At 38.3% G+C, this 25,785-nt stretch overlaps 1 protein-coding gene across 4 annotated transcripts in view; it reads left to right on the top strand.

The window, feature by feature from the left end:
* The window catches only part of COMMD1 (copper metabolism domain containing 1), a 188,198-nt gene extending 166,515 nt beyond the window's left edge, over window positions 1–21,683 (top strand). For 2 of the 4 annotated variants that reach the window (XM_045054256.1, XM_003984035.5), the window contains one exon: window positions 21,443–21,683. In XM_045054256.1, coding sequence (XP_044910191.1) covers window positions 21,443–21,550 — 108 coding nt within the window. In that variant the 3' untranslated portion in view covers window positions 21,551–21,683. Of the gene's footprint in view, window positions 1–10,609; window positions 10,673–13,568; window positions 13,632–21,442 lie in introns of all 4 variants that reach the window. The other 2 variants (XM_019827269.3, XM_019827272.3) reach the window with 2 other exon arrangements.
* Window positions 21,684–25,785: the final 4,102 nt, after the last annotated feature.

The following is a 25,785-nucleotide window of genomic DNA, read 5'->3' on the forward strand; positions in this document are numbered from 1 at the left end:
AGAAAGAGAGATTATCAAGGTCCCTGATAGTCTGTGTTTTAACAGCTAAGAGAGGTAACTTCATACTAATTTCCTATCTTGTAATTGATAATAATCAGTGAGAATAACCCATAAAGTAAGGACACTTAATCATGGGGTAGAGTACCACGAAATGAAATACTTTTTAAAAAAATGTTTATTTATTTTTGAGAGAGAGAGAGTGCCAGCAGGGGAGGGGCAGAGAGAGAGAGAGGGAGACACAGAATCCAAAGCAGGCTCCAGGCTCTGAACTGTCAGCACAGAGCCTGATATGGGCCTTGAACTCATGGATGTTAAGATCTTGACCTGAGCTGAAGTTAGCTGTTTAACCGACTGAACCACCCAGGCGCCCCAGAAATGAAATACTTTTAAGAAAGTAATTTTTTTTTCTTGGCTCAGAGAAGGGAGTACTCACTAGGAAGGGCTGTCTGAGCCCTGATACCACTTTTTAGGATCCATTTCCTCCACAAGGTGAGCTCTTTGGGATAATAGAATGGAAGCAAAGATTTCAAAACAGCTAATATGTAGGAGCAGGAATTCATTCTGTTCTCAAATGAGTAATTACTCAAAAGAGTAATTCCTATCTCTTTTCTCATCTGAGTCTTCCTATAAACATTTTGTTTAGGCAGTAATAGTTAGTGATTGTCCAACGTTTTAAATATTTTCAAGTTCTTTTTTTTAATGTTTATTTATTTTTGAGAGAAAGACACACAGCGTGCGAGTGGAAGAGGGGCAGAGAGAAAGGGAGACAAGGGAGACAATCTCAGGCAGGCTTCAGTCTCCCAACTGTCAGCACAGAGCCTGACGCAGGACTCAAACTCACCAACCGTGAGATCGTGACTTGAGCCAAAGTTGGACACTTAACCGACTGAGCCACCCAGGCACCCCTCAAGTTCTTTTTTTATGTTGTCTCATTTAAACTTCTATAAACCTTACAAAGTGGGATAGAATAGATGAAGAAAGTCAGACTCTAGGACTTTAAGTGAATTACCCAAGTGCCATGTGAATATTATATGATAGAATTGAAAGTAGATCCCTGCTCTTCAGATATCTTGCCTTGTGTTTGTAATTTTATACTGTCTTGGTCTTCATTATCGTCCTATGAATGATCTCATCCTGCTTTTGTATGTGCTACCAAAGGACGGAGGCAATGACACTAAGCCCATAGTAAGAAGACAGTAATGTAAGAATTGAATTTTGGAACTGGGTCAGCCTCTATCTGTAATTTATTCAGTCTTCTTTAACTCTTTGTGTAAACTACCCACAAGGTAACTAAAGTTTCTTCATTAAGCCAAAAGTTTTGTTCTACATCTTTACTGTAGATAAAAAATACTGATCTTTATGATCTACTGAAAATGACTTTTAAATTGTTCTAATTTACTGGTTTGTTTGTTTTTTTGTTTTTTGGGTTTTTTTGTGTTTTTTTTGTTTTTTTCTGTTCAGAATGTGAGCTTCTTACAGGTAAAAACCCTTACCTTGTTTGCCACTGAACCCTCAGCATCTAGATAGATACCTGGCTGGTGTAATACGTTCAGTTAAGTATTTGATACCTAATTTGCTGACTTAGTATTTTAGGATCTTCCATTAAGGACCTGCTGTCCCAGATCAAATGTTGGTTGCTTTCTGACATCCACTTTCTCCCTTAGGTGCTAGAGGGGTGGTCAGCCCTGTGAAGGAAGGAGTATGAACATTGATCTAGAGCTTCTTGGAGTTGAAACAATTACATTTATGTGGTAAAAGTGTCTGAGTCAGGTGGCAAATAGGTTTAATCTTTACATACCTTTTCTCTCAATGCCGCTTGTACGGTAGCCCTTTGTAGACATCAATGCTTTCAAATCCCTTTAGTTCAGAGGTGTCACGTGTTGAGGTCAGTCTATACCATACCATGAAGTGGGAGAAGTTAGGAAGCATTACTTTTTAGACTGTAGTCAGAGTCTGAGATTCTGGACTTCAATAAGAAGTCTTCTACATGGTGAGAGTTCTGTGATAATGTAGCTGAGGGAAATACACAGACATGTTTGAACCAGTGCGTCTGCAAGTCTGCTATTTCCAAGAACAGAAAGCACACAAAAGTCCAGATTCTAAAAGGTTAAGAAGGGCTTACTGTTTAGTCCCAAGACTTTGCCAGTTTCTTCATAGTTGAACTTGGCTCTTTCTGATTCCTAGGTGTTGAATCCATTGGGTGGTCTTGTTGAATAAAGACCTCTATTAAGAAGGGAAAAGAGGGCAAATAGCATGTCTTATCCTTGCAGGGAGAAAGACTGTTGAAAGAGCACAAAGCTGTCAGGATGTTAAGTAACACTGTAAAAACATGCAGGAGTTGATTTACTGTTTGGGTTGTCATAGCCTGAAGCAGTTGGTGCTGTTCCCCGATGTAAGAACTTTTTTGTTTCTCCAGGACAATGTCAGGCCCCAGGAGGCTTTCACATGACTGTCACTATTAAGAGCCAAGTGCCTGTTTTGAAGAAATCAGAGCTGGTAGTTCAAGTGTTCAGCAGAACTACTTATTATAAAGTGTCAGGGGACAGGATGTGTGTAACAGGATAGAAAGAGAAACTAATATTTATTGAGAGTCTGTTTCACACTAGACATGGGTGAATGCTTGCAAATGTGCTATCTTACTTAGTCTTTATAATAGTCCTATGAGATAGGTATTTTCCCATTTTCTAGGCTTGTGAACCAGGACATCAAGAAACTTAAATGACTTTCCCAGGGTCACACAGCTAATAACTGAGCTAGATCTAAATCTACATTGTCTAACTCTCAAACCAGTAATTTTTCCCCTCATAATACTTTGTGTTCTATGGGTAATAATAGAGAGGGTTCACTTCCTGATCTTCCTATACAGGGAGAGGGGAAACTGAGTATAAAATGGCAGAATTACATGCATTTACATATTACTTTCTAACTCTAACCTTCAACATGTTTTTTTTCAAAATGCTTTATTTTTTTATTTTTATTTTTTTAAACGTTTATTTATTATTAAGAGACAGAAAGAGACAGAGCATGGAGCATGGGAGAGGTAGAGAGAGGGGGAGACACAGAATCTGAAGGAGGCTCCAGGCTCCAAGCTGTTAGCACAGAGCCGGACGTGGAGCTCGAACTCACAAACCGTGAGATAATGGCCTGAGCCGAAGTCGGACACTTAACCGACTGAGCCACCCAGGTGCCCCCAAAATGTTTTAAATACAGTGAACTTTTAAACATAGTACTGAGATCTCATGAGTGATACAGTGGAGTGAGATGAGAAGTGTTTTTCTCCCCAAATTAAAGGTAATTGTAAAAGTATATGTGATTTCCAGAGGCTACTAGTGATTTTCAGGGTATATAGCATCTTTACTGACATATGTTTAGATTTAAACTCTAGCATTCCATTTTGAAAGCAGTTTTACTTTTAATCTGAGTATTTCTTGGAAGCTGACTCAGACTTAGGTTCTCTGTCCTGTAAATGACAGAATTATTAGAAGTTCTGTCTTAATGTTCACATTATATTTTTCTTTTCATAAATGAAGATAAAAGCTTTGCATTAGAATTTTCTTTTCTCTTTTTCAGAGTACAGATGTAAACCCTCATTTCAGCACAGTAATGAGAGCATGATTTTCTGTTTGCTTTGCTGGAAGCCCCTTCTTATAGTTTGAAATTGGGACACAGGAATTTTCTTGTTTGTTTCATTTTATTTTCTTTACCCTTAGGGATCATTTGGCTTTCATTTGAAGTTCTAATTGACAAAGGGGGGAAAAACAGAAAAATGACGGAACATTTGAGTTAATAACATAGAAAAACCCGTATTAAATTAGATTCCAAATCTCAAAAGTGAGTTTATACTTTGATACTTTGAAGAATTGGTACAGTTGTTGTAATCCTTCTTTTGTTTGGTTTTGCTTTGTTTTGTTTTGTTTTGTTTTAACCTTTGGCATAGAGGAGTGATTTGATAAATAGAATGATTTTATTGGTGTTTTCTAAGAAAAAGTTGGGAGGATGAGATTATCATACTAAAACAATGAGTTGGAAGTGCTATGGATACCAGCTCCCTTGCCCATCCATACAAGAGGGAAAGGGAAGTATGGAAATGAAGTATGAATTGCATCTTAACTGTGGACTTCCTGATTTTTTTCAGTGTTATTGTTGAATATTAAAATAATCTCTCAATTTGACTTTAAGAAAATTACTTGATTTGAGTATTGTCTTCTTTCTTAGAATTGACAGGCAGGAAAGAATTTGCACCTGAGCTCCTGATGAAGCTTTTAGTCAGAGTACTCATTAGCAGTTCCCTAAACAAGTTGGTGTTGTTGGGAGCTCTAGCCTAGAGTCTTTGTGTTCAGTGCCTTTGTCATACTGTTCCACCCCACTTCTCTGGCCCGTGCCGTGCAGTGGCAGGAGCTCAGCAGGAGCTGAGGCAGGTGGCTCAGTCGGTTAAGCATCTGATTATTGATTTTGGCTCAGGTCATGATCTCATGGTTTTGTGAGTTTGAGCCCCACCACACTGGGCTCTGTGCTGACAGCATGGAGATTGCTTGGGATTTTCAATCAATCTCTCTCTCTCTCTCTCTCTCTCTCTCTCTCTCTCTCTCTTTCTCTCTCTCTCTGCCCTTCCCCTGCTGGTATGCGTGTGTATTCTCTCTCTCTCTCTCTCTCTCTCTCTCTCTCTCTCTCTCTCTCTCTCTCAAAATAGATAAATAAACTTTAAAAAAAGGGGGTGGGGGGAAGGAACATGCTGTGTGTAGTACTTCTGGTATTCTTCCACTAGTCAGGGCTAGTACAGGCAGCAGCAAGATACCTGGAGATAGCCGTTAGGAGCCTCCAGGCAGCGAGCTGCTGCTGCTGCTGCTTTTAGGCTAGCACTGAACTACCGTGGCTAGACTAGATTGCTAGAGGCGGCCTGTACTATCAGAGTAAAAGTACTTCTTTTTCTCTTTGGGAAAGTAAATAGAGATGCTGCTTACTCAACCAGTATCATTTCAGTGTTGCTGGATATGAGATAATGTGGTAAAATCAAGAGGTGTAAGATAGTTTTACACTCACCCCAAAACTGTGTTAAATTGCTTTAGATGCATTATCTCATTAAATCTTCACAACAGTCTTACCAGCTAAATCTGTTAAAATTCCTATTGTAGAGTAGAAAGCTTAAACCGAGCCAGCCACACTAAAAGTGATAGTTTTGATTTAGATTTGAATTTAGGTTTGTTTGATTTCAAAGCCCATGTCCACTAATTGTTGGGGGTAGGTACTTAGTACATAGATAGTCATTTCTTCACACATAGAATCTCATCATGAGGAAACATCAGACTAACCCAAATTGACATTCTACAAAATAACCAGCTTGTACTCTTCAAAAATGTCAGGATCAAGAAACACAAGAAAGGCTGACTGAGAAACTATTCCAGATTAAAGGAGGCTAAAGATGCATGACATCTAAATGCAGTCAATGTGTGACCATAGATTTGATTTGAGAGCAGGAAAAAAACTTTATAAAGGATACTATTTGGGCATTTGATAAAATTTGAATATAGACTGGGCTAGATAATAGTGTTTATCATTATTATATAACCATGGCTATATAAGAAAATGCCCTTGTCTTTAGAAAACATGCACTAAAGTTTTCAGGAATAAAAGGACCTAACATCTCCTACATACTCTCAAGTGGTTGAGAGAGAGAGAGAGAGAGAGAGAGAGAATGACAAAGCAAATGTGGCAAAATATAAACAGTTGAATAAACGGTGAATTTGGGGAAAGTATAGGAGAATCATGTTTTTGTCAAATTTTTTATATACTTGAAATGATATAATGAAATTTCTAAAATGCCTTATATTTTGCAAATGTGACTAAAATGACTCAGAAACAAAGAAACCCAACTAAGGCAAGGCATCACAGCCAAAAATTAAGTACCACATTAATATATGTCATACTGTCAAAAGATTTTTCTTATACTTCCATTGGGGACATACCCCGCTTTGCTTCAAAGTAGTTACTTGTTTTTAACTAATATTTTTGTCCCATTACTTTTGACCCCTGTTTGATAGTTCATATTTCTGGTTTGTTTAGACATAATCTTGGATAGAGTGGCAAATCTGTTCTTTTTAATGAAAGGATGGACTGCAAAGTAGAGTAAGAAGTTTTTACTAATCATTTATGTTTGTTTATTTTTATTTATAACAATGTATATGCAGTCTACGTCCTCTTTCTGTTGTTTTTTTTTTTTTTTTAAGTTTATTTATTTGTTTTGAAAGAGAGCACAAATAGGGTAGGGGCAGAGAGAGAAGGAGACAGAATTCCAAGCAGGCTCCACATACTGTTAGTGCAGAGCCCAACATGGGGCCCGAACCCAAGGACTGCGAGATCATGACCTGAGCTGAGATCAAGAGTTGGATGCTTAACCAGCTGAGCCACCCAGGCTCTTTCTGTTTTAGGTGATTATCATCAAGCCTTGATTATGTATGAATGAACTATGCTATTTCAGGTATTATCAAGGACTCTCTTTTCCTTTGCCCCACCCAGTCCATTGCATCTTGGCTTGGCCAGAGAATAGCTGTAGGCCAAATATGAAGGATGTTAAAAGTTCGAATTCATAATTTAATATACTTATCTTTTTTTCAACACTTTTTCACTCACTTTTTAAAAATGTGAGGTATAATTGACATATAACATCATCTTATTTTTAGGTGTACAACATAATGATAATTGTATACATTACAAAATGATCATACTTATGTTTTTGCATTCCATAAGTTGATGTGGGGTTTTTTTGGGATGAGTAATTTGGTGTTCTTGGGTTAGATGGTAAGGCAGAACTGGGAATTCCTTCTGATTATAGATGGAAAGAACCTCAGGTTTAAGCAGGTATTTTGGCTCTATTAACTGTGACTTGGAAGAAGAAGTCGTTTCTGTGTGTGTGTGTGTGTGTGTGTGTGTGTGTGTGTGTTTATTTTGAGAGAGAGAGCGAGCGAGTGAGCAGGACAGGGGCAGAGAAAGAGGGAAAGAGAAAATCCCAAGCAGTCTGTGTACTATCAGCACAGAAGAGCCTGACGTGGAGCTCAGTCCCACAAGCTGTGAGATCAAGAGTTGGATGCTTAACCAGCTGAGCCACTCAGGGGCCCCTGGAAGAAGTCTTAAACAAGAGGCTCCAAATATTAGTCAATTGACTAAGGTAAACACTGCTTCTACCTTTCCTGTTGATAGAGACAAGTAGCTATATATAAAACTGAATCCTCCTTGTGGCCTACCCTGTGCCCCCCACTTACAGAAAGAGGGAGGGAATAAAAGGCCATCTTGCCTTAGAATGAAAACTTAGTCCCTTTATAATATGATTCTCTGCCCAGATCTCATGCACACATTAATTCAACTATGCTGCCATCCCATTACACTTAAAAAATGCTAGAAATTTTCCATGGCAGCTAGGATATATCCATTATCTATCCAGATGTTTTTATAGGCCACTTTAGATTGACTTTGGGTTATCATACTCTCAACACTCAGGTTTCCCTTGAGTCTTTGTTAAAGTTAACTGAATCATAGAATAACTTTCACATGAAGGTACTTAGTGACTATTAATGATGGTGTTTATGTTATATCTGTATGAGTCAGGATTGCAAAATGGTTAAGTGCTCAGACTCTGAAGCTAGATAGACCTGAGTTTAAAACTGGCTCTGCCACTTACTACTTGTGTGGCTTTAATAAACAAGTTCCTCATCTTTCCTTACTTTCCTCTTCTATAACATGAGATAAAATTATCCTCAACAACATGAAATGACACACGTAAAACACTTAGCATGTAATGCCTGGCATTTTGTATGTGTTCTATAAATGTTAGCCATTGTTAATTATTGCTATTAATATGATCATTAGTGTAATTTCTTAGTAGTTAATTATTGTAAATCCCCCCTGAATTTGCTAATGTTTTCAGATGCCTTTCAAAGTCTACTGAATGAACGGTGACCAAGCGAGAAGCTCTATTGTTTTGCCAATTAGGGACTGACTACCTGTTCTGTCTTTTGCAAAGGACTGAACTTTAATCTCTAGTTTCTAGAACTCTGGACAATTTTAAGAAAATGAGGCTTTTCTTTCTTTCCTCCATAAATTGGACCAGAAGTATATCAAAGCCCATAAAATCCATTACATTATCTGATGAAGTCTTCTTGCTGGATATAGCTGAAAAGATCTGGATCAAATGGATAAGGTCTGTCACTTCTACAGTTCTTCAGAGTGTTTTAACTCTGGCTTGCTTTCTTCCTAGTTAATAGGGCTGTTCTAAGGATCAGATGATGTCATTCATACAAAAGGGCTTTCTAAACTGTAAAGCACTGTGATAATGTGAGGGATGATTGTTCAAAGGCCCCAACAACCTAAGTGATGTCAGAATCCAACCCTAGGAGATGCAATCTCCCCTCTTCCTGCCGCTTTAGAAGTTCGCAGTAAATTATTTGAGCTCGAGAGGCTAGTGGCTAACTTCATGCAGTGATTATGAATCCCTTCTTCTTCTCTCACCCCCATATTCTCTCACAGAATGGGGTGCCAGATTCTGAGTCAGTCTTCGGGCCTGGACTTTGGGACACAGCATGGTAGGCAGAGTACTTCATAGGATCTGGGAATGAGGATTAGGAAGCATTTCTTTTATACCATTTTCCAGTCCCCTTCCTGACAGCTCTTATCCTGGCAGCCCCCATAGATTAAATGGCATTTCAAAATGGGGTTCAGTGAGGATAAGACCCGATGAGGCTTCTGCCAAACTGGGCTGACAGACCTAAGTAATCAGTTGATAGTGTACGTGCACATGTGTGTGTATGTGTGTGTGTGTTTCTGGACTATTAGAGTTTTGTTTTTTTTTTTTTTTCTGTACAGTATGAACAGCAAGCCTAGAATTATGTGTGAGATCATCATTATCATCAACCACAAATACAGAATGTTTGGTAAACACAGGACCCTCCAAGCTTTGGTGTTTGTTATGAACTGAATTGTGTACCCTGCCAATTCACGTGTTAAAATCCCAACCCTCAGTGCCTTAGAATGTAATTGTATTTGGAGTTTGTTGGAACCCTAATAAAATTAATCCCCTTTCCCCACAACCTCGACCAAAAAAAATGTATCCAAAACTTTTTCTCCCCGAATCACCATTTTCTGAATTTGAAAGTCCTCCTATCCTTAGTCATTTCATCCTTTGCCTCATTTACGTAGGTTTATTTGCTTTCTCAAGAGAAGGACAAAGGTAAGTGCCTACTTTTTAACTATGCCTATTTCTGCTTAATTGTGCTGTCATGAAGGACTTAAAAGAAACCACATTGGGACAGCTGAGGACATGAATAGACGGTGCAGTTGGTAGAACAAGTTGGTGATCTCTCTCCTTGGAGAAAATCTGCAGTCCCAGAATTGTTTTGATTAGTATGGCTTCTGTCTTCCTCCCCTACCAAGAAGTTTGTCGTTCATTGCTGCACTCTGGTCTTTTAATTGTATGTATTAAGATGTTTCCCTCATCTTAATCTGTAGATTATCAAGAACCCCTTGGAGAGCAAGTGCTATTGCATACTTTGTTTCTGCTTGCCTAATGGTATTACTTAAACAAGCAACTCTGGTTGAGTTTTGTTTTGTTTTGTTTTGTTTTGTTTTGTTTTGTTTTGTTTTGTTTTAATCTTCTCTGTTCCTTTCATGTAAATATATTTTAGTTTGTTTATCAAAGTTGTTTGCAGATGAGTTTGCTCTGGAATGTACCTCATCAGGAATGATGAGGGAGTCCCAATTTGAACTTCAGACTAAAAGAAGCAACACTTTTTTTCTCATGTGCTAAAGAGCTTTGTCAATTTGGTTTTTCTAAGATTTAAATGAAATTTTTTCCTCCTTCAGTATGATTTGCCTTTTCAGCTGTTTAGCAGTTGTTCTCTGGTTCTTTGTCTATTGTCACATGGGAACTAGTTCTACTTAGCCAAGAGCCAGTATTATTTCTTGCAAATCAAATCAGAGCACCTAAAAATAGCTTTTTACCCACATATTTTTCACCCAAAGTTTTTCAAAATACAGAAAATCTTAACAGCTAAACATTAAATCCTGCTGAAAATAAAAAGTTATAAAATGAACTGGAACACAATGTTTTGAAAAAGATAGAAATCAACCAGTTATCTAATTGTATTGAGCTTTTAGTGTTTTATAACTCAGCTTCGTTTTATTTTCTTTCATTGGGTGTTTCTAAAATAGTCTGTGTAAATGCTTAAGTCCTGGTGCTTATGTAAATCAGTACAAAGTCAGATTATCTCTAATTAGTTACCATTCTACTCTTAAATGTATATAAATTGGGGTGGAAAGTCTCTGAACTCAGAGTCAGATGTATTAGCGAGGAGTGGATTGAATCAAAGAGCTGGGAATTCTGGCCTTCACATAACTGGGGCTAGTCTCCAGGTTTCTTGTTTTATCTAGTGTTAAATGGAGATTGATGGTACTTCTCCTTTTCACTATCCCTACTGACCTGTACTGGGGAGCAGAATAGATCAGGCTGCTTTGAAATTTCTGGAGGAAAAAGAATAGTGATAGTCCTGGTTTAGCAGTGCATAATTTAGCCAACGAAAGAACCACTCTTTCTTGCAAGGTCAGACTATTTTCTTCCTTTCAGAAACAAGTCAGGGTTGCCTGGGCCAAAATACGTGTTCCTTTTGACCACACATTGGCAGGACAGGTATGTCTAGTTTTCTTCTAAATCATGGGTCTAGATTTTTTTCCAGCTAAGAAATCTTAAACCAAAAGAATTGCAAGGTCCTGTTCTTGACACTTGGTCTTTTTAGAAATTCAAACAACTTTGAATGAACAGTGTTCTTGAAGTCTCATTGCCTTGTTGGTTCACAGGCTCTGAGCCTACAGATGAAAATGTAGCACAGTGGCAGAAGGATGTGTGTGTTTCTATGTGTGTAAATTCAACCTTTGGTACATTGAGATTATTTTACTAATGCCCCCTTTATAAAGTTCCATAGGGTTTCCCGATGCCTAACAACCTTGTTGATTAGAAAGGTATGGAGAGTATGGGTCAGGGATCTGACTAGTTTAAGATACTGCACCTATGGATATGTGTATCTGATATGGGTTATGGGGTAAGGAGAAGGATTTGCCTTTGGTATTTTCCTAGTTCTTTTGTTTTCCGTCCTACCTATAAACTCCCATTCTCCCTGTCCTCCTTATTGCCTAAGCATCCCGAGTTTTAAGGCAGGCTACTTGGGTTCTTTCTTCCTGGAAGAAAATGAATCTTCTGATGTAAGTGATAGAAAAGTGTTAATGACTTTTTGTTTTACCTCTCCTGGGAGTATTTATGCTGTAAAGACATTATCTAGGCTGAGGACAGTAGTCCTCCTTCCTAAAGAAAAGGAGATATTTGGGAATAAGAAGATCTTTCTGACATGAATAGACATTTTTTCAAAGAAGACATACAGATGGCCAACAGAAACATGAAAAGATACTCAGTGTCACTAATCATCAAGAAAATGCGAAGCAAAACCACAGTGAGCTATCACTTCACACCTGTATGCAAGGCTAAAATAAAAAAGACAAGAGGGAGCACCTGGCTGGGACAGGCAGTAGAGCATGTGACTCTTAATCTCAGGGTTGTGAGTTCAAGCCCCATGCTGTGCATGGAGCCTATTTTTTAAAATAAATAAATGAATAAATAAAATAGACAAGAAATAACAAGTACTGTCAAGGATATGGAGAAAAAGGAATCCATATACACTGTTGATGAGAATATAAATTGGTGCAGCCACTATGGAAAACTGCATGGAGCTTCCTGAAAAAAATTAAAAATAGAAATATCATATGACCCAGTAATTCCACTTCTGGGTATTTATTTGCCCAAAGAAAACAAAAACACTAATTCAAAAAGATCTATGCACCCTTGTGTTCATTGCAGCATATTAAGCAACCTAAGTATCCATAGATAGACAAGTGGATAAAGAAGCTGCGTATATATCAGGTGTGATACGCAATATCACATACACACATATACACAATACATGCATACACATACAGTGGAATATTAGCCATAAAAAAGAATGAAATGTTGCCATTTTGTGACACATGGATTAACCTAGAGGGTATTATGCTAAGTGAATTAAGTCAGAGAAAGACAAATACTGTATGATTTCAGTTATATGTGGAATGTGAAAAACAAAACAAAGCAGAAACAGACTCACAAATACAGAGAACAAACTGGTGTTTGCCAGAGAGGAAGTGGGGGTGGGGTGGGCAAAATAGGTAAAGGGGATTAAGAGGTATAGACTTCCAGCTATAAAATAAGTCACAGAATATAAGGTACAGCATAGGGAATATAGTTAATAATATTACAATAACATTGTATGGTTTCAGATGGTGAGCATTGAGCATTTTGGAATGTATGTAAGTGTTGAATTACTATGCTGTACACCTGAAACTAGTCTAATATTGTATGTCAACCATACTTCAATTTAAAAATAAATAAATTGGGGGAAAAGATCTTTCTGGCTTAAATTACACTATATGGGTATGATTTTCAAAAGTTGTCATATGAAAGTACAATTAAAATTCCTCCCAATAGCTCTAATCTCCTTGTCTATAAAAGTTTTTGCAGAACTGCTGTGATTTAGTTAGATTAGCCAGTTTAAATTTCACTTCCTATTTCCATCTTGTGAAATTATTTATTTATTTATTTATTTATTTATTTATTTATTTATTGTTTATTTATTTATTTTTGAGAGAGAGAGAGCACAAGCTGGGGAGGGGCCGAGAGAGAGAGAGACAGACAGAGAGTATCTGAAAGCAGTCTCCAGGCTCCAAGCTGTCAGTGCACAGCCCTGTACAGGCCTGGAATCCACAAACTGTGAGATCATGACCTGAGCCAAAGTCAGATGCCCAACCAGTTGAGCCACCCAGGTGCCCCCATCTTGTGGAAATATTTAAAAGATGGACCAAAACAAGGAGGAAAAAGTGAAGCAGCAGAGACCCAGATAATAGGTCTCTGAATGATTAAAATCTGATATTATTATATTTTAAAATGTTGCCACTTTTTTTTTAATGTTTATTTATTTATTTTGAGAGAGAGGGATAGCGAGCAGGGGAGACATAGAGAGGAAGACAGAGAATCTCAAGCAGGCTCTGCATGGCCAGTGTGGAGCCCAAATGCGGGGTTCGAACTCACACAGTGAGCTCAAACTCACAAACAGATCATGACCTGAGCGGAAATCAGGAGTTGGATGCATAACTGACTGAGCCATCCAGGTGTCTAAAATGTTGCCACTTTATATAAAACATGTGTATGCCACTTGGAAAGTTGAAGTTAGGTGCCTTAGATTTGTTTAGCAGTAACTTTGGTCAGTGATAGATCCGAAACATTCTACATACCCAATTAATGTCTCTTTTCTCCTTTGAGTTGCTAGTTAACTAATGAAGAGTTCATGTTTTCTTAATATAATAAGAATTAGTGGGAGTTGTCAGGTTGTCCTCACAAAAGTCCTTTGAAATGCCTGAATGACAACCCCTGAAAACTCAGTGTTTATTGTCTGGTGATGGTTAATGCTTTTATGATACACTAGTAACACTCTGTCCTCTTCTAGGAGATTGTTGGAATATGGATAAGCACTTCCTCTTAGGAACTGCTCTGCCTCTGAAAGCACCTGGTATGTCCTGAGGCACTGCTCTATTCATTTATTAGAGTGAATTATTTTAGTTCTTGGAGACCCTGTCTTAGTCCCACATAGCTCTTAACACATATGGACACCTATTGAGTTTGGGATGAGTCATTTTCATTTAGAGGCTCCATCATTAAGTTGCAGTCTAAATTTTATCTTTTTTCATCCCCAGTAGGATGATTCACTTTGTGATTTGCAGGACATTTTTTTTTTCTTTTTTGAAAATTGCTTTAGCACGCTCTTTACACACTAGCTGTAGAACTTGTTAGCTATTGTATTTGAAATGAGGATTTCCTCATGATAAAAATGGCCTGAGTAGGGACCATTGTATGTAATATATATTGCTAAAGATTTTTGTTTAAAAAAAAAATTATAGGGGCTCCTGGGTGGCTCAGTCAATAAAGTGGCCAACTCTTTTTTTTTTTTTAATTTTTTTTTAACGTTTATTTATTTTTGAGACAGAGAGAGACAGAGCATGAACAGGGGAGGGGCAGAGAGGGAGGGAGACACAGAGTCTGAAACAGGCTCCAGGCTCTGAGCTGTCAGCACAGAGCCCGACACGGGGCTCGAACTCACGGACCATGAGATCATGACCTGAGCCGAAGTCGGACGCTTAACCGACTGAGCCACCCAGGCGCCCCTAAAGTGGCCAACTCTTGATCTCCGTTCAGATCATGATCTCAGGGTTGTAAGTTCAAGCCCCGCATTGGGCTTCGCACTGGGCATGAAGCCTGCTTTGAATAAAAGAAAAGGAAAGGAAAGGAAGAGAAAATAAAAGATTATAAGTCACAAGTTTAAAAAAAAAGATTATAAATCACAAGTTTTCTTTTTTGAAGTATTTTCTTTAAGCTACAGCATAAACTATCCATTGTTTTAGATATAGAGTATAAGAGCAAGTTGTAGCTATGAGCCCATGTTTCTGAAATCAAGACCCTTGATGCAAATTCTTTTTTTTTTTTTTGAATGCTTTTTTATTTTGAGAGAGAGAGAGAGAGAGAGAGAGAGCTGGGAAGGGGCAGAGAGAGAGGGAGAGAGAGAATCCCAAGTGGGCTCCACGTTGTCAACATAGAGCCTGATATGGAGCTCAGACTCACAAATTGTGAGATCATGACCTGAGCCGAAATCAAGAGTCAGATGCTTAACCAACTGAGCCACCCAGGTGCCCAAGACCCTTGATGTAAATTCTGAATGAAATCTGATCTTCCGTGGTTGTTGTTGCTATTGTTGTTGTCCTTCTTTTTTAATACCAAAGTGACACTATACCATTTTTCAATACAAATGATAATAGAAAAAAATAAATATTGGTTTTGGATAATTACCACTTGGAGGGCAGCCTTCCTACCAATTTAGGCATGATGAAAATCCTTGCTCTGCTAATCTTTGGAGTTTGTGTTCAGTGCTATGTACTTTGGCAGTCTAAAGAGACTCGTCTTTGTATTTATACTGAAAGCAATGAGTGAGGCCACAAAGTAAAGTAGGAAATGAAGGAACAATACCACACATAGAAAATACTGGAAATATCAGAGGAGAAGGAGTTGGGGTTTAGGGAGTAAATACCCTGCCCTCTTCTCTCTTGCTAGACCCCAGCTGTAAAAACAAAGGAGTGACACAGTCTTAGAGAACAGCCACATAGGACATGGAACAAGGTAGAGAAGGGTGGAGAGTGGGTAAGAAAGGACAAGTGAAAAATAACCACAGTTTTCAGGGAACTATAAAATTTTAATTTTGGATAAATGGTTCCTTAAGAAGAAAGTTGAAAGATCCTTTGCTACAAAAAAGCTCTGTCTTGGTCTCCTGAAAGAATTGGAAACAGTATCAATATAATTCTAAAAAAGCCACATGAAGTATGGGTATCTTAATTATTATATAATTGCTATTCTAGAAACCACTGCAAATTTTGACCTTTGGTGCATGTTCTCTTTCTCTGTCAAGTTGAAGGCACACAGTGACAGAGCTGCAGGTCAGAGGTTAATTTAAGCTTATAAAAGGATAGCCTATATAGAGGGAGATAGGCTTTATGGCTAACGTTTATGCTCAGCCATGATTCCCTTTGTGTTAATAAATGTAACCAAAAGAAAAGTTTGGGGACTAAGCCTCATGATATCTGGCCAGCTGTGTGTGGCCTTCCTGAATCAGTCTTGGTGAGCAGATAACCTTTTCCCACCCTCACCCTCTATCCTCTAACTTTAGCACTTTGTAAAGAAACCACAATGTGCAGAACTTGCCAAAGTCATGTTATAATACTAAATCTGACTAATCAAGTGGGGATAAAGTTTTGTGGGAATTTTGCATGGAAAATAATAATAATATAGAAAATAAGATACAGGACTTCTATTTTATTTTATGTTGAATTTATTCTAAATGGTTCCACCTAAGTGTTTAGTAAATTATAGTTCTTTTTATTTTCTTTAAATTTTTTTAATGTTTATTTACTTTTGAGAGAGAGAGTGTGTGAGAGGACGAGGGTTAGAGAGAGAGGGAGACGCAGAATATGAAGCAGGCTTCAGGCTCTGAGCTGTCAACACAGACCCCGATTTGGAGCTTGAACTCACAAACTGTGAGATCATGACCTAAGCTGAAGTTGGACACTTAACCGACTGAGCCACCCAGGTGCCTCTATTTTTTATTTTAGCATTTATCACTGTTGTATTGTTGTGCCAAAGAATTTCTCAGGGTATGCTTATGGGCCTAGATATTGAAGTCATTTTTTTCTTTTTCAAATTTTTATTTAAATTCTAGTTAGTTAACGTAGAGTGTAATATTGGTTTCAGCAGTAGAATTTAGTAATTCATCACTTACATATAGTAACACCCAATGTTCATCATCACAAGTGCTGTTCTTTTTTTTTTTTAAGCAATTTTCTCCTTATTTTTATTTATTGTTTTTTTTTTAATGTTTATTTTTATCAGGGGAGAGGCAGAGAAGGAGGGAGGTGGAAGATCTGAAGCAGGCTCTTTGCTGACAGTGGAGTGCCTCATTCGGAGCTTGAACTCACAAACTGCGAGATCATGGCCTGAGTTGAAGTTGGATGCTCAATTGACTGAGCACCCAGGTGCCCCAAGTGCCCTCCTTAATACCCATCACCCATTTAGCCCATCCCCCACCTGCTTCCTTCCATGAACCCTCAGTTTGTTCTCTATCATTAAGGGTCTCTTATTGTTTAGGGCACCTGGGTGACTCAGTCAGTTAAGCATCTGACTCTTGATTTCGGATCAGGTGTTTGTGAGTTCCAGTTTCGGATCTGTAGTTTGTGAGTTCCAGCCCTGCATCCAGCTCTGCACTGACAATGTGGAACCTGCTTGGGATTCTCTCTCTCCCTCTCTCTGCCCCTCCCCTGCTCTCTTTCTCTCTCTCTCAAAATAAATAAACTTTAAAAAAAGAGTCTCTTATAGTTTGTTTCCATCTCTCTTTTTTTCCCCTTACCATATGTTCATCTGTTTTGTTTCTTAAATTCTACATATGAGTGAAATCGTAAGGTATTTGTCTTTCTGTGACTGACTTATTTCATTTAGCATAATACACTCCAGTTCCATCCACATCATTGCAAATGGCAAGATGTAATTCTTTTTGATCAGAGTAACATTCCATTGTGTGTATATGTGTATATATATATACCACTTCCACATCTTCTTTATCCATCCTTCAGTCGATGGGTATTTGAGCTCTTTCCATAGTTTGGTTATTATTGATAGATATTGAAATTATTTAAATAGACATTATGGGGTGCCTGGGTGGCGCAGTCGGTTAAGCGTCCGACTTCAGCCAGGTCACGATCTCACGGTCCGTGAGTTCGAGCCCCGCGTCGGGCTCTGGGCTGATGGCTCAGAGCCTGGAGCCTGTTTCTGATTCTGTGTCTCCCTCTCTCTCTGCCCCTCCCCCGTTCATGCTCTGTCTCTCTCTGTCCCAAAAATAAATAAACGTTAAAAAATAAATAAATAAATAAATAAATAAATAAATAAATAAATAGACATTATACACGAAGAAGTTTTAGTGTGTAGATGGAGAAAACCAAACACTTGCTTAATGACAGCCTTTAATTATTATATTAACTAATAATCAGTTATACTCTCTGACCCTGCTAGGAAATGAGTTTAAGCTAAAGCGTTAAAGATCTAGGCTTGGCAAGTAAGAGTTTCCTGAAGAGTATTAGAGTTATTGCTTGGGAAAGGACTTTCTTGGGAACTGGTTAAGATGTCTTTCTCCAGAGTCATTAAAGGCAGCTTGGGTTTTTCTGTTGGGTTTTTTCTGTTTAGAGATGGTGGCCTCTTAGATCTCTTAGTATTTTATAACTTTTTAGCTTCTGCACTTGGAGAGAATATTTGAATATTTTGCCTTTGCTTTCTTTTCTAATTTGGTACAGTTATTTAAACCCTTGTGGTGTTTAATATACTGCTATACTCCCCATGATCACAGACTATGTATTCTTTTTTTTTTAATTAATTAATTTATTTTGAGAGAGAGAGAGAGTATGAGTAGGGAAGGGGGAGAGAGAGAGGGAGAGAAAATCCCAAGCAGGCTCTGCATCACCAGCACAGAGCCCATTGCGGGGCTCAAACTCACAAACCGTGAGATCATGACCTGAGCTGAAACCAAGAGTCAGACACTTAGTTGACTGAGCCATCCAAGTGCCCCTAGACTACATATTCTTAATAATGATGTGCTTGCCTATTCATCTGCTAACTGCTTTCTGATTCCACCACATGCTGTATCTACACTCTACTGAAACACAGCAGGTTCTAACTCTTGACTCAGATACTTAAATATAGGACTTTAGTCTTACCATCTCTCATTATTATAACCAGTTGGGCCCAGGTCAGGGTGGATGACCTTGAAAAAAAAAATCAGGGGCACCTGGGTGACTCAGTCAGTTGAGCCACCGACTCTTGATTTAGGCCTAGGTTGTGATCCTAGGGTCATGGGATTGAGCTCCGAGTCGGGCTCCGCGCTGAGCATAGAGCCTGCTTAAGATTCTCTCTCCCTCCCTCGCTCTCCCCTCCCCCTTCCTTGCTTGTGCATACTTTCTCTCTAAAATTAAAAAAAAATCAGATGTTTCAAATTGTCCTTACACTTTGTCTCTGGCTTGATACGCATCATTTGCATTACAGATATCTACAGATATATCTGCATATACAGATATCTTCAAGTGCATTCGATGTATTTTCTGTAGGGTACCCCCAGCCAAATGCAAAATTTGAACAAAGCCCCATGTATTAAGCCCCAATTTAAAAGATCTTGAATACCTGATAAAATATTTTGATAGCATAACTAGATGAAGCTAAGCCTTGATAATAGTTTCAGATAAACTGTGTCTTCAAGAGTCATAAATGGTTATATGTGTCTTTCTAACATGTTAATGTGTATTGTTTCAAGCGGGGAGAGGTGAAGATTGGGAGTGGTTGGAAAATTTAACTTTGGACTCTGTTTATCTAGTCTGCTAGATTCTGTAGTATTTGATTATCCTTAAAAATAAACAGCTTCACTGATGTTTAGAGGTCTGATCATAGATAATTTGAGTACTGAAATCTACAACAAATTAATGACCCCTCATTAAAAAAGATCCTGGCTTTTATTAATGAACTCTGTTCAAGTATTCCTATCTCTGTGATCAAAGTCCTTGATAATTTCTTCCCATATAAATAGAAAACCAGGGGAATTTATTATAGTAAATGACTTTCAATGAGGTTAAAACATGGGTGCATCATCTTCTGCCAATTTCCTGAATATATATGTTAGACTGGTAAATATTACTTTCTAGACTATTATTTCAAAGCCCAAATGTTCAAAAATGTTTTAAAGGCACGCTAAAGATCTCAGTAAAACTGAATGAAGAATAAAGGCTTTCAAATCTGAGACCAGTTCTTAATTTAGCTAACTGGATTGTCTAATTTGTCATAAATTTGCTCTTCTTTTCAAAAGGAGATGACCCTTCCTGCAGCTTCTCAACACAAAGAGCATCTTTCTTTTCTCTAAATTGGTTTTTGCTTTCCACTAAATGAAAACCTGGCAGTGTCTTTTTTCTTTCTTTTTTAATTTTAAACCTGACGGTTTCTAAGTTCATGTACTATTCCCCTCTACTATCCAAATACGTGTTTGAGGAAAAGGTTCCCTGTAGTCAGGGAAAGCCTTTCCTCCCTTTGGAAACTTTTCATCTGAGAGACCCTTTCTTTCCTTCTGTACTTGTTTCTCCTGGGGGAATAAACAACACAGCAGCCTAGCAACAGCACAGGGACTTTCCCAAAATCAGCTCCTGAAAGTTCTTCTGGCTATTGACAGAGTAACTTGCTCCTACTGAAAAGGCTTGTTGCTCTTCCTCTTACCTTCCACTTTGGGGATAGAGACGGGAAATACCATGTATTTAGAGAGGAAAATGTAAAGAAAAGAGCATTGATCTGGTTGGTGGCTCTTCCATCAACAGAGGGACAATAGACATGTCATTTACCATGCTGGGGGCCTCAATTTCATTATCTAAAAAACAAGGTAGTTGAATTATATGATCTCTGAGAATTCATACTGCTTTAAAATATATGATTATTGTTCTGAGACATCTGGGTGGCCTAGTTGGTTGAGCACCTGACTCTTGATTTAGGTTCAGATCATGATCCCAAGGTCATGGGATCAAGCCCCATTTTGGGATTCTCTCTCTCTCTCTCTCTCTCTGCCCCTCTCCTCCACTTGTGTGTTCTCTCTCTCTCTCCAAAATTAAAACAAAACAAAACAAAATATGATTATTGTTCATAAGGATCTTAAAGATAATCACTCTTGGATACATATAATTTGCCGCTGTTGCTTGAGATAATTTGTTCAAAGTATTTATTCACTGTACATGAAATTTCTGTCACCACACTTCAGAGGCCTTTTTCTTTGATATCTACCTAATCTAGGGTTGACTGGCCCTAACAGTGTGTGCCGGGAATGTGTTTGATGGAAATCTTGGAGAGTTGGCTTGCAGCAAGTGGAAAGGCCTCAGAAATGTTTAAGGCTGTTTCAAGACCTGGTTATCTTCGAAGGATCTGGTTGATATTTCCCAAGCAACTTGGTCACAACTTGTCATAATTGCTAGTATAACCACTAAATCCAAAGTAGCTCAATTATCAGGCTAACACAGAGCCAATCCAGACCTTCCTTCTATTGTTATACTACTGGGTGCTATGGAGACAGTATGGACTTTGGAGTCAGCCAGAGCTAAGAGTTCACAGTCCGACTCTGCCCTTTTCTGATTCTGTGATACAGCTTAACCACTGTGTGCCTCAGTGTCCTCATTTATAAGTACTTAAGTACTTACCTTAAAAATTGTTATGGGATCCGCGTGCTCAGGGTGGCTCAGGCGGTTAAACATGACTTCGGCTCAGGTCATGATCGTGCAGTTAGTGAGTTTGAGCCCTGTGTTGGGCTCTGTACTGACAGCTCAGAGCGTGGAGCCTGCCACAGATCTGTGTCTCCCTCTCTCTCTTCCCCTCCCCCCCCCCCCGCACTCTGTCTCTGTCAAAAATAAATAAACATTAAAAAAAATTGTTACGGGATCGAACGTGATGACTGAAGAGCTTCTCACATGCCTCATAATGAGAATACCTAACATTTGTATATCTCTTTACCATTTATGAAACACCTAATAGAAGTAGTTTTATTTAGGGAACTAAATATGTGGATTTGATTTGCTGGATAATATATCATTTAGATATTGAGACCTGAGTCAGGCTTGCTAGGTAGGGGGCCCTGGGCCTTTGGAACTGGGTCAGCCCAGATCCAGAGCCTTGGCTATCTTGAGGGTCTTTTATAAAACATCCTTTTGTGTTTTCCAGGAATCTGAATTTCTGTGTTTGGAATTTGATGAAGTCAAGGTCAATGAAGTCCTAAAGAAGCTGTCAGAGGTAGAAGAAAGTATCAGCACACTGATGCAGCCAGCCTAGCTGAAGATGGAGTTGTTGAAGCAAAGGTGTTCATGATCCCTCCCCAGTGAGCTGGGGTGTTTTGTCGTTGTTTTGTCGTTGTTTTTTAAAATCTTATTCCCCCATTAGTATTAAATCCTCAAATTCAAATCTTGCCTGTCTCTGCTTGCTGGGGTTTCTTTCCTTCCCTCTTTCATTCACTCTTACAGCTATACTGTGTGTAGAGGTTCTTATACTTCAGCATGCACAGGTGTTTATAACAGCATTTATTTATTTATTTTTAGGATTTTAATTTTAAGTAATCTCTACACCCACCGTGGGGCTTGAACTCACAACCCTGAGATCAAGAGTCACATACCCCACTGACTGAGCCAGCCAGGCGCCCCATCATAAAAGCATTTTAAAAAGGAGGCTTCCAGGACCGTATCCCTAGACTTGAAATCAGTAGGCCTAAGTGGAGTCAACTTTAGAAACCCTTGCTGTGGTAGTTTGTTCCTAGGGTAGGATTTTAGGAATTTATACATAATAAATCAGATAAGAGTTAGAAAAAGGGGAAGAGGGGCGCCTGGGTGGCTCAGTCGGTTAAGCAGCTGACTTGGGCTCAGGTCATGATCTCGCGGTCCGTGAGTTTGAGCCCCGCATCGGGCTCTGTGCTGACCGCTCAGAGCCTGGAGCCTGTTTCGGATTCTTTGTCTCCCTCTCTCTGACCCTCCCCCGTTCATGCTCTGTCTCTCTCTGTCTCAAAAATAAATAAACGTTAAAAAAAAAAAAACTAAAAGAAAAAGGGGAAGAGAACATTTTCCTCATGCAAATACAAGGCTGACCATAAGCCATGTGTCTTGAGCTAAGACTTAGAGGAGCCTGCCTACCCTAGAAAAGGTTTACTGACCCTAGTAAAACCTGTGATGCTCCTGGAACTGATACCGGCATTTGGATTAGTTCTCCCCAAATCTGGGAGGTCTGGTTTGATCTGAGCTACTTGGGCTTTTCTGGAACCTAGAACTAAACGGTCCTTGTCACAAAGGGACTCCCTTCACTTACCTCAAGTGAAGATTGTAAGAAGGGAAGAATATCTGCTGAGCTGATGTAAGGTCTTTTATATCAGAAGATTTTACTTGGGTCATCAAATAAAACCTCTTCAAGAAAATTTCAAAAACAAAAATTTCTTCAAGAAAACTAGTGTAGGGGTGCCTGCCTGGCTCAGTCAGGAGAGCATGTGACTCTTGATCTCAGGGTTGTGGGTGTAGAGATTACTTTAAAAACAAATAAAAATTTAAAAAAATAAGAATAAATAAATAATAAAAAAGAAAACTAGTATAAAAGTTAGATCCTTGTAGAGAAGTTATACCAAACACCAAGAATATTCTAAAAGAAGGAACCTGTCAACCAGTGTATTGAAGCCCTTGTTTAACAGGTTTTATCAAATCTGATACTGATAACATTTAGAAAGCTCAGTCAGTTGCCTTTGAGATGTACTGTGTTCAAAAAAATGCAGTTCCCTTGGTCAGTGGTTATAGCATATGTCAGTTCTAATGAGTTTATTCTTTGTTCTAGGGCAGGAATAAGTTCGTTTCTGTTAAACATTTTCTCCCTGCTAAATCAGTTTGCAGACATTTTAGGAGCCCTTCCAACACCTGAGCTGAAAATATTGGCTTCCTCTCTGATTAAAACCATCCCAGCAGTTAGCAAACAATGACCAGAGGTTTTAAATGTAGCTCCTGTAGATGCTTGAGAAAACATCTTGAAACAGCATGGTAAATAGATTCAGAGAAGGTGTGCGGTTTGGCCAAAGAATTATTAAAACTTGCTTTCTGTTTCCAGGGCTACTGTCATGTGATCTAGGAGAATTTAGATATAATGTCTCCTGATATAAAATGGAAGAAAAGAGCATCCCATCATATAATGGGATTCCAGATGTCACTGGCAGGAAGAACTGTAGCTGCCGCATTAGTATTGACTCACATATCCAATGGAAGTCTGTGAAAGCCTACAAGCACAGTTCTTGGGCACATAGGGAGAGGAAATTGCTGTTATGGTTTGAAGCTCTGTTTAGGTCATCTTATGAAATTAATAGCCACAAAAGTGGACATGAGCTTTTTATTACACCCCTAAATCCTAGGTCATTAGAAAATTTGTTAATGTATATTGAGTTTTTCATAATAATAATAGTAGTAGTAGTAGTAAAAGAAACTGGTTGCTAAAGGTGGTCCCCATATTTAACTAAACACTTTGGAATACAAGTGTTTTAAGCAGGGTGTGTTTGTGTGTGTTATATTTACTGGTGATACTTAAATACCTGATTACCAAAGGAATACATGTCTATTATAGTCTATTGTGAGAACACATAACACGCCTTGGACAGTTAGATGACCTATCAGCCTAACCTACAGAGATAACAGAAAAGAAGGCTGGTACTAGGAAAAGAGTTGCCTTTCCTTGAATAAATTCCTGGAAGTGGAGCGCATGTTTTTTAAGACTTTCATGAGCATTACCTAATTGTTCTACAGAAAGGTTATATCAGTTTGTATTACCTTTAAGAAAGTATGAAGGTAAATCACTCTCTTTGTTGCCTAATTGGATATTATCTGTTTTTTTTTTTTAATTTGGGGGCACTAACTTGTTTTTGTAAAATTTTGAAAGGGACACTTAACTTAAACCAGGACATCTCCCTGGGAGTAGTGCAAGAATGGAGAAAGGACCAGGGAAGGAGGAAACTGACATACGAGTCCCAGCAGATGCCACTAGATTTCCTACTTCTGTAATCCTAGGTTAAAATCACTTTGAGTTCAAGAAATGTGGGGCAAAATAAATATAGTCCTTATCCTGAATTAGGCTTTATAGAAGTTGTCCCTGCTTGAGCAATAAACACTCTAACTTCAGTCTGTTTAGAAACAGTCCAGGCAAGCCAAAAGTTGCTTTTAAAATGGAGTAAGAAAGAAACCTCAGACTTTAGTAGTTCCATGTTGATAGGAACAAAAGATTTGGCTTTAATCTCAGGCCTGGATTTTCTTGGAAGCTCTGGTTTCTGTTGGCTTCATCAGTGAAGGTTTGAATTTCACCATTATATCCTCCCTTTTCCTTTATTTAACCTCTCTTCCCCTGGTATTATTTTTCTTTAGTCCCCATTATTTATTTCACTCATCCTGTCCACCTTCTTCCCCTCTGGCAACTACTGGTTTGTTCTCTGTATTCAAGAATCTATTTTTTTTTTGTCTTTTTTCCTTGTTTGTTCATTTGTTTTATTAAATTCTGCATGTGAGTGAAATTATATGGTATTTTGTTTGTCTGACTTACTTCACTTAGTACAATACTGTCTAGGTCCATCCATATTGCTGCAAACATCAAGACTTCATTCTTTTTTGTGGCTGAGTAATATTCCTGTGTGTGTGTGTGTGTGTGTGTGTGTGTGTGTGTGTGTGTGTGTGTACAGCACATCTTCTTTATCCATTCATCTATGGATGGGCACTCGGGTTTCTTCCATACCTTGGCTATTGTAAATAATGCTGCAGTAAACTGAAGGGTGCATATATCTTTTTGAATTAGTATTTCATTTTCTTTGGGTAAATATTTAGTAGTGAATTATTGGATCATATGGTAATTCTGTTTTTAATTTTTTGAAGAAACTCCATACTGGCTTTTCCATAGTGGCTACACCAGTTGGCATTCTCACCAAAAGTGCACAAGGTTTCCCTCTTCTCCATACTCTTGCCAACATTTGTTATTTCTTGTCTTTTTGATTTTAGCCTTTCAGATATGTGTGATGTGATATCTCATTGTGGTTTCAATTTGCATTTCCCTGATGACTAATGATGCTTAGCACCTTTTCATATGTCTGCTGACCATTTGTATATCTTTTTTGGAAAAATGTCTTTTCGGTTCTCTGCCCATTTTGATTGGATTATTTGGTGGTTTTTTTTTTTTTTTTTTTTTGTCTTTAATCATGATCCAAAAAGAACAATAGCATTTTAAACTTCATTAAATTTTATCTCTCTCAAATGTAAGAAGGTGGTGAAAAGCAAAGGATGACATTGAGTATCTGAAATCTTAAATAGCTGATGTGGTGTCAAGCCAGTAGTTACTGAAATTCTTTTTTCAGACCTGAGTGAAAATTTGGAAAACAATATAAATAAACATTTGAGGAAATTAAATGTTAAACAGATGTTAGAAAATAATGTTTTCAGAAGTGCACAATAAATATCTAGACCGGTGAAGGGGCAAGGAGAAAGAAGGAAGCCTTCCAGAGTCAGCTCAAAAAT

This window comes from Felis catus, chromosome A3 (assembly GCF_018350175.1).
Source record: "Felis catus isolate Fca126 chromosome A3, F.catus_Fca126_mat1.0, whole genome shotgun sequence".
Lineage (NCBI taxonomy): Eukaryota > Metazoa > Chordata > Mammalia > Carnivora > Felidae > Felis > Felis catus.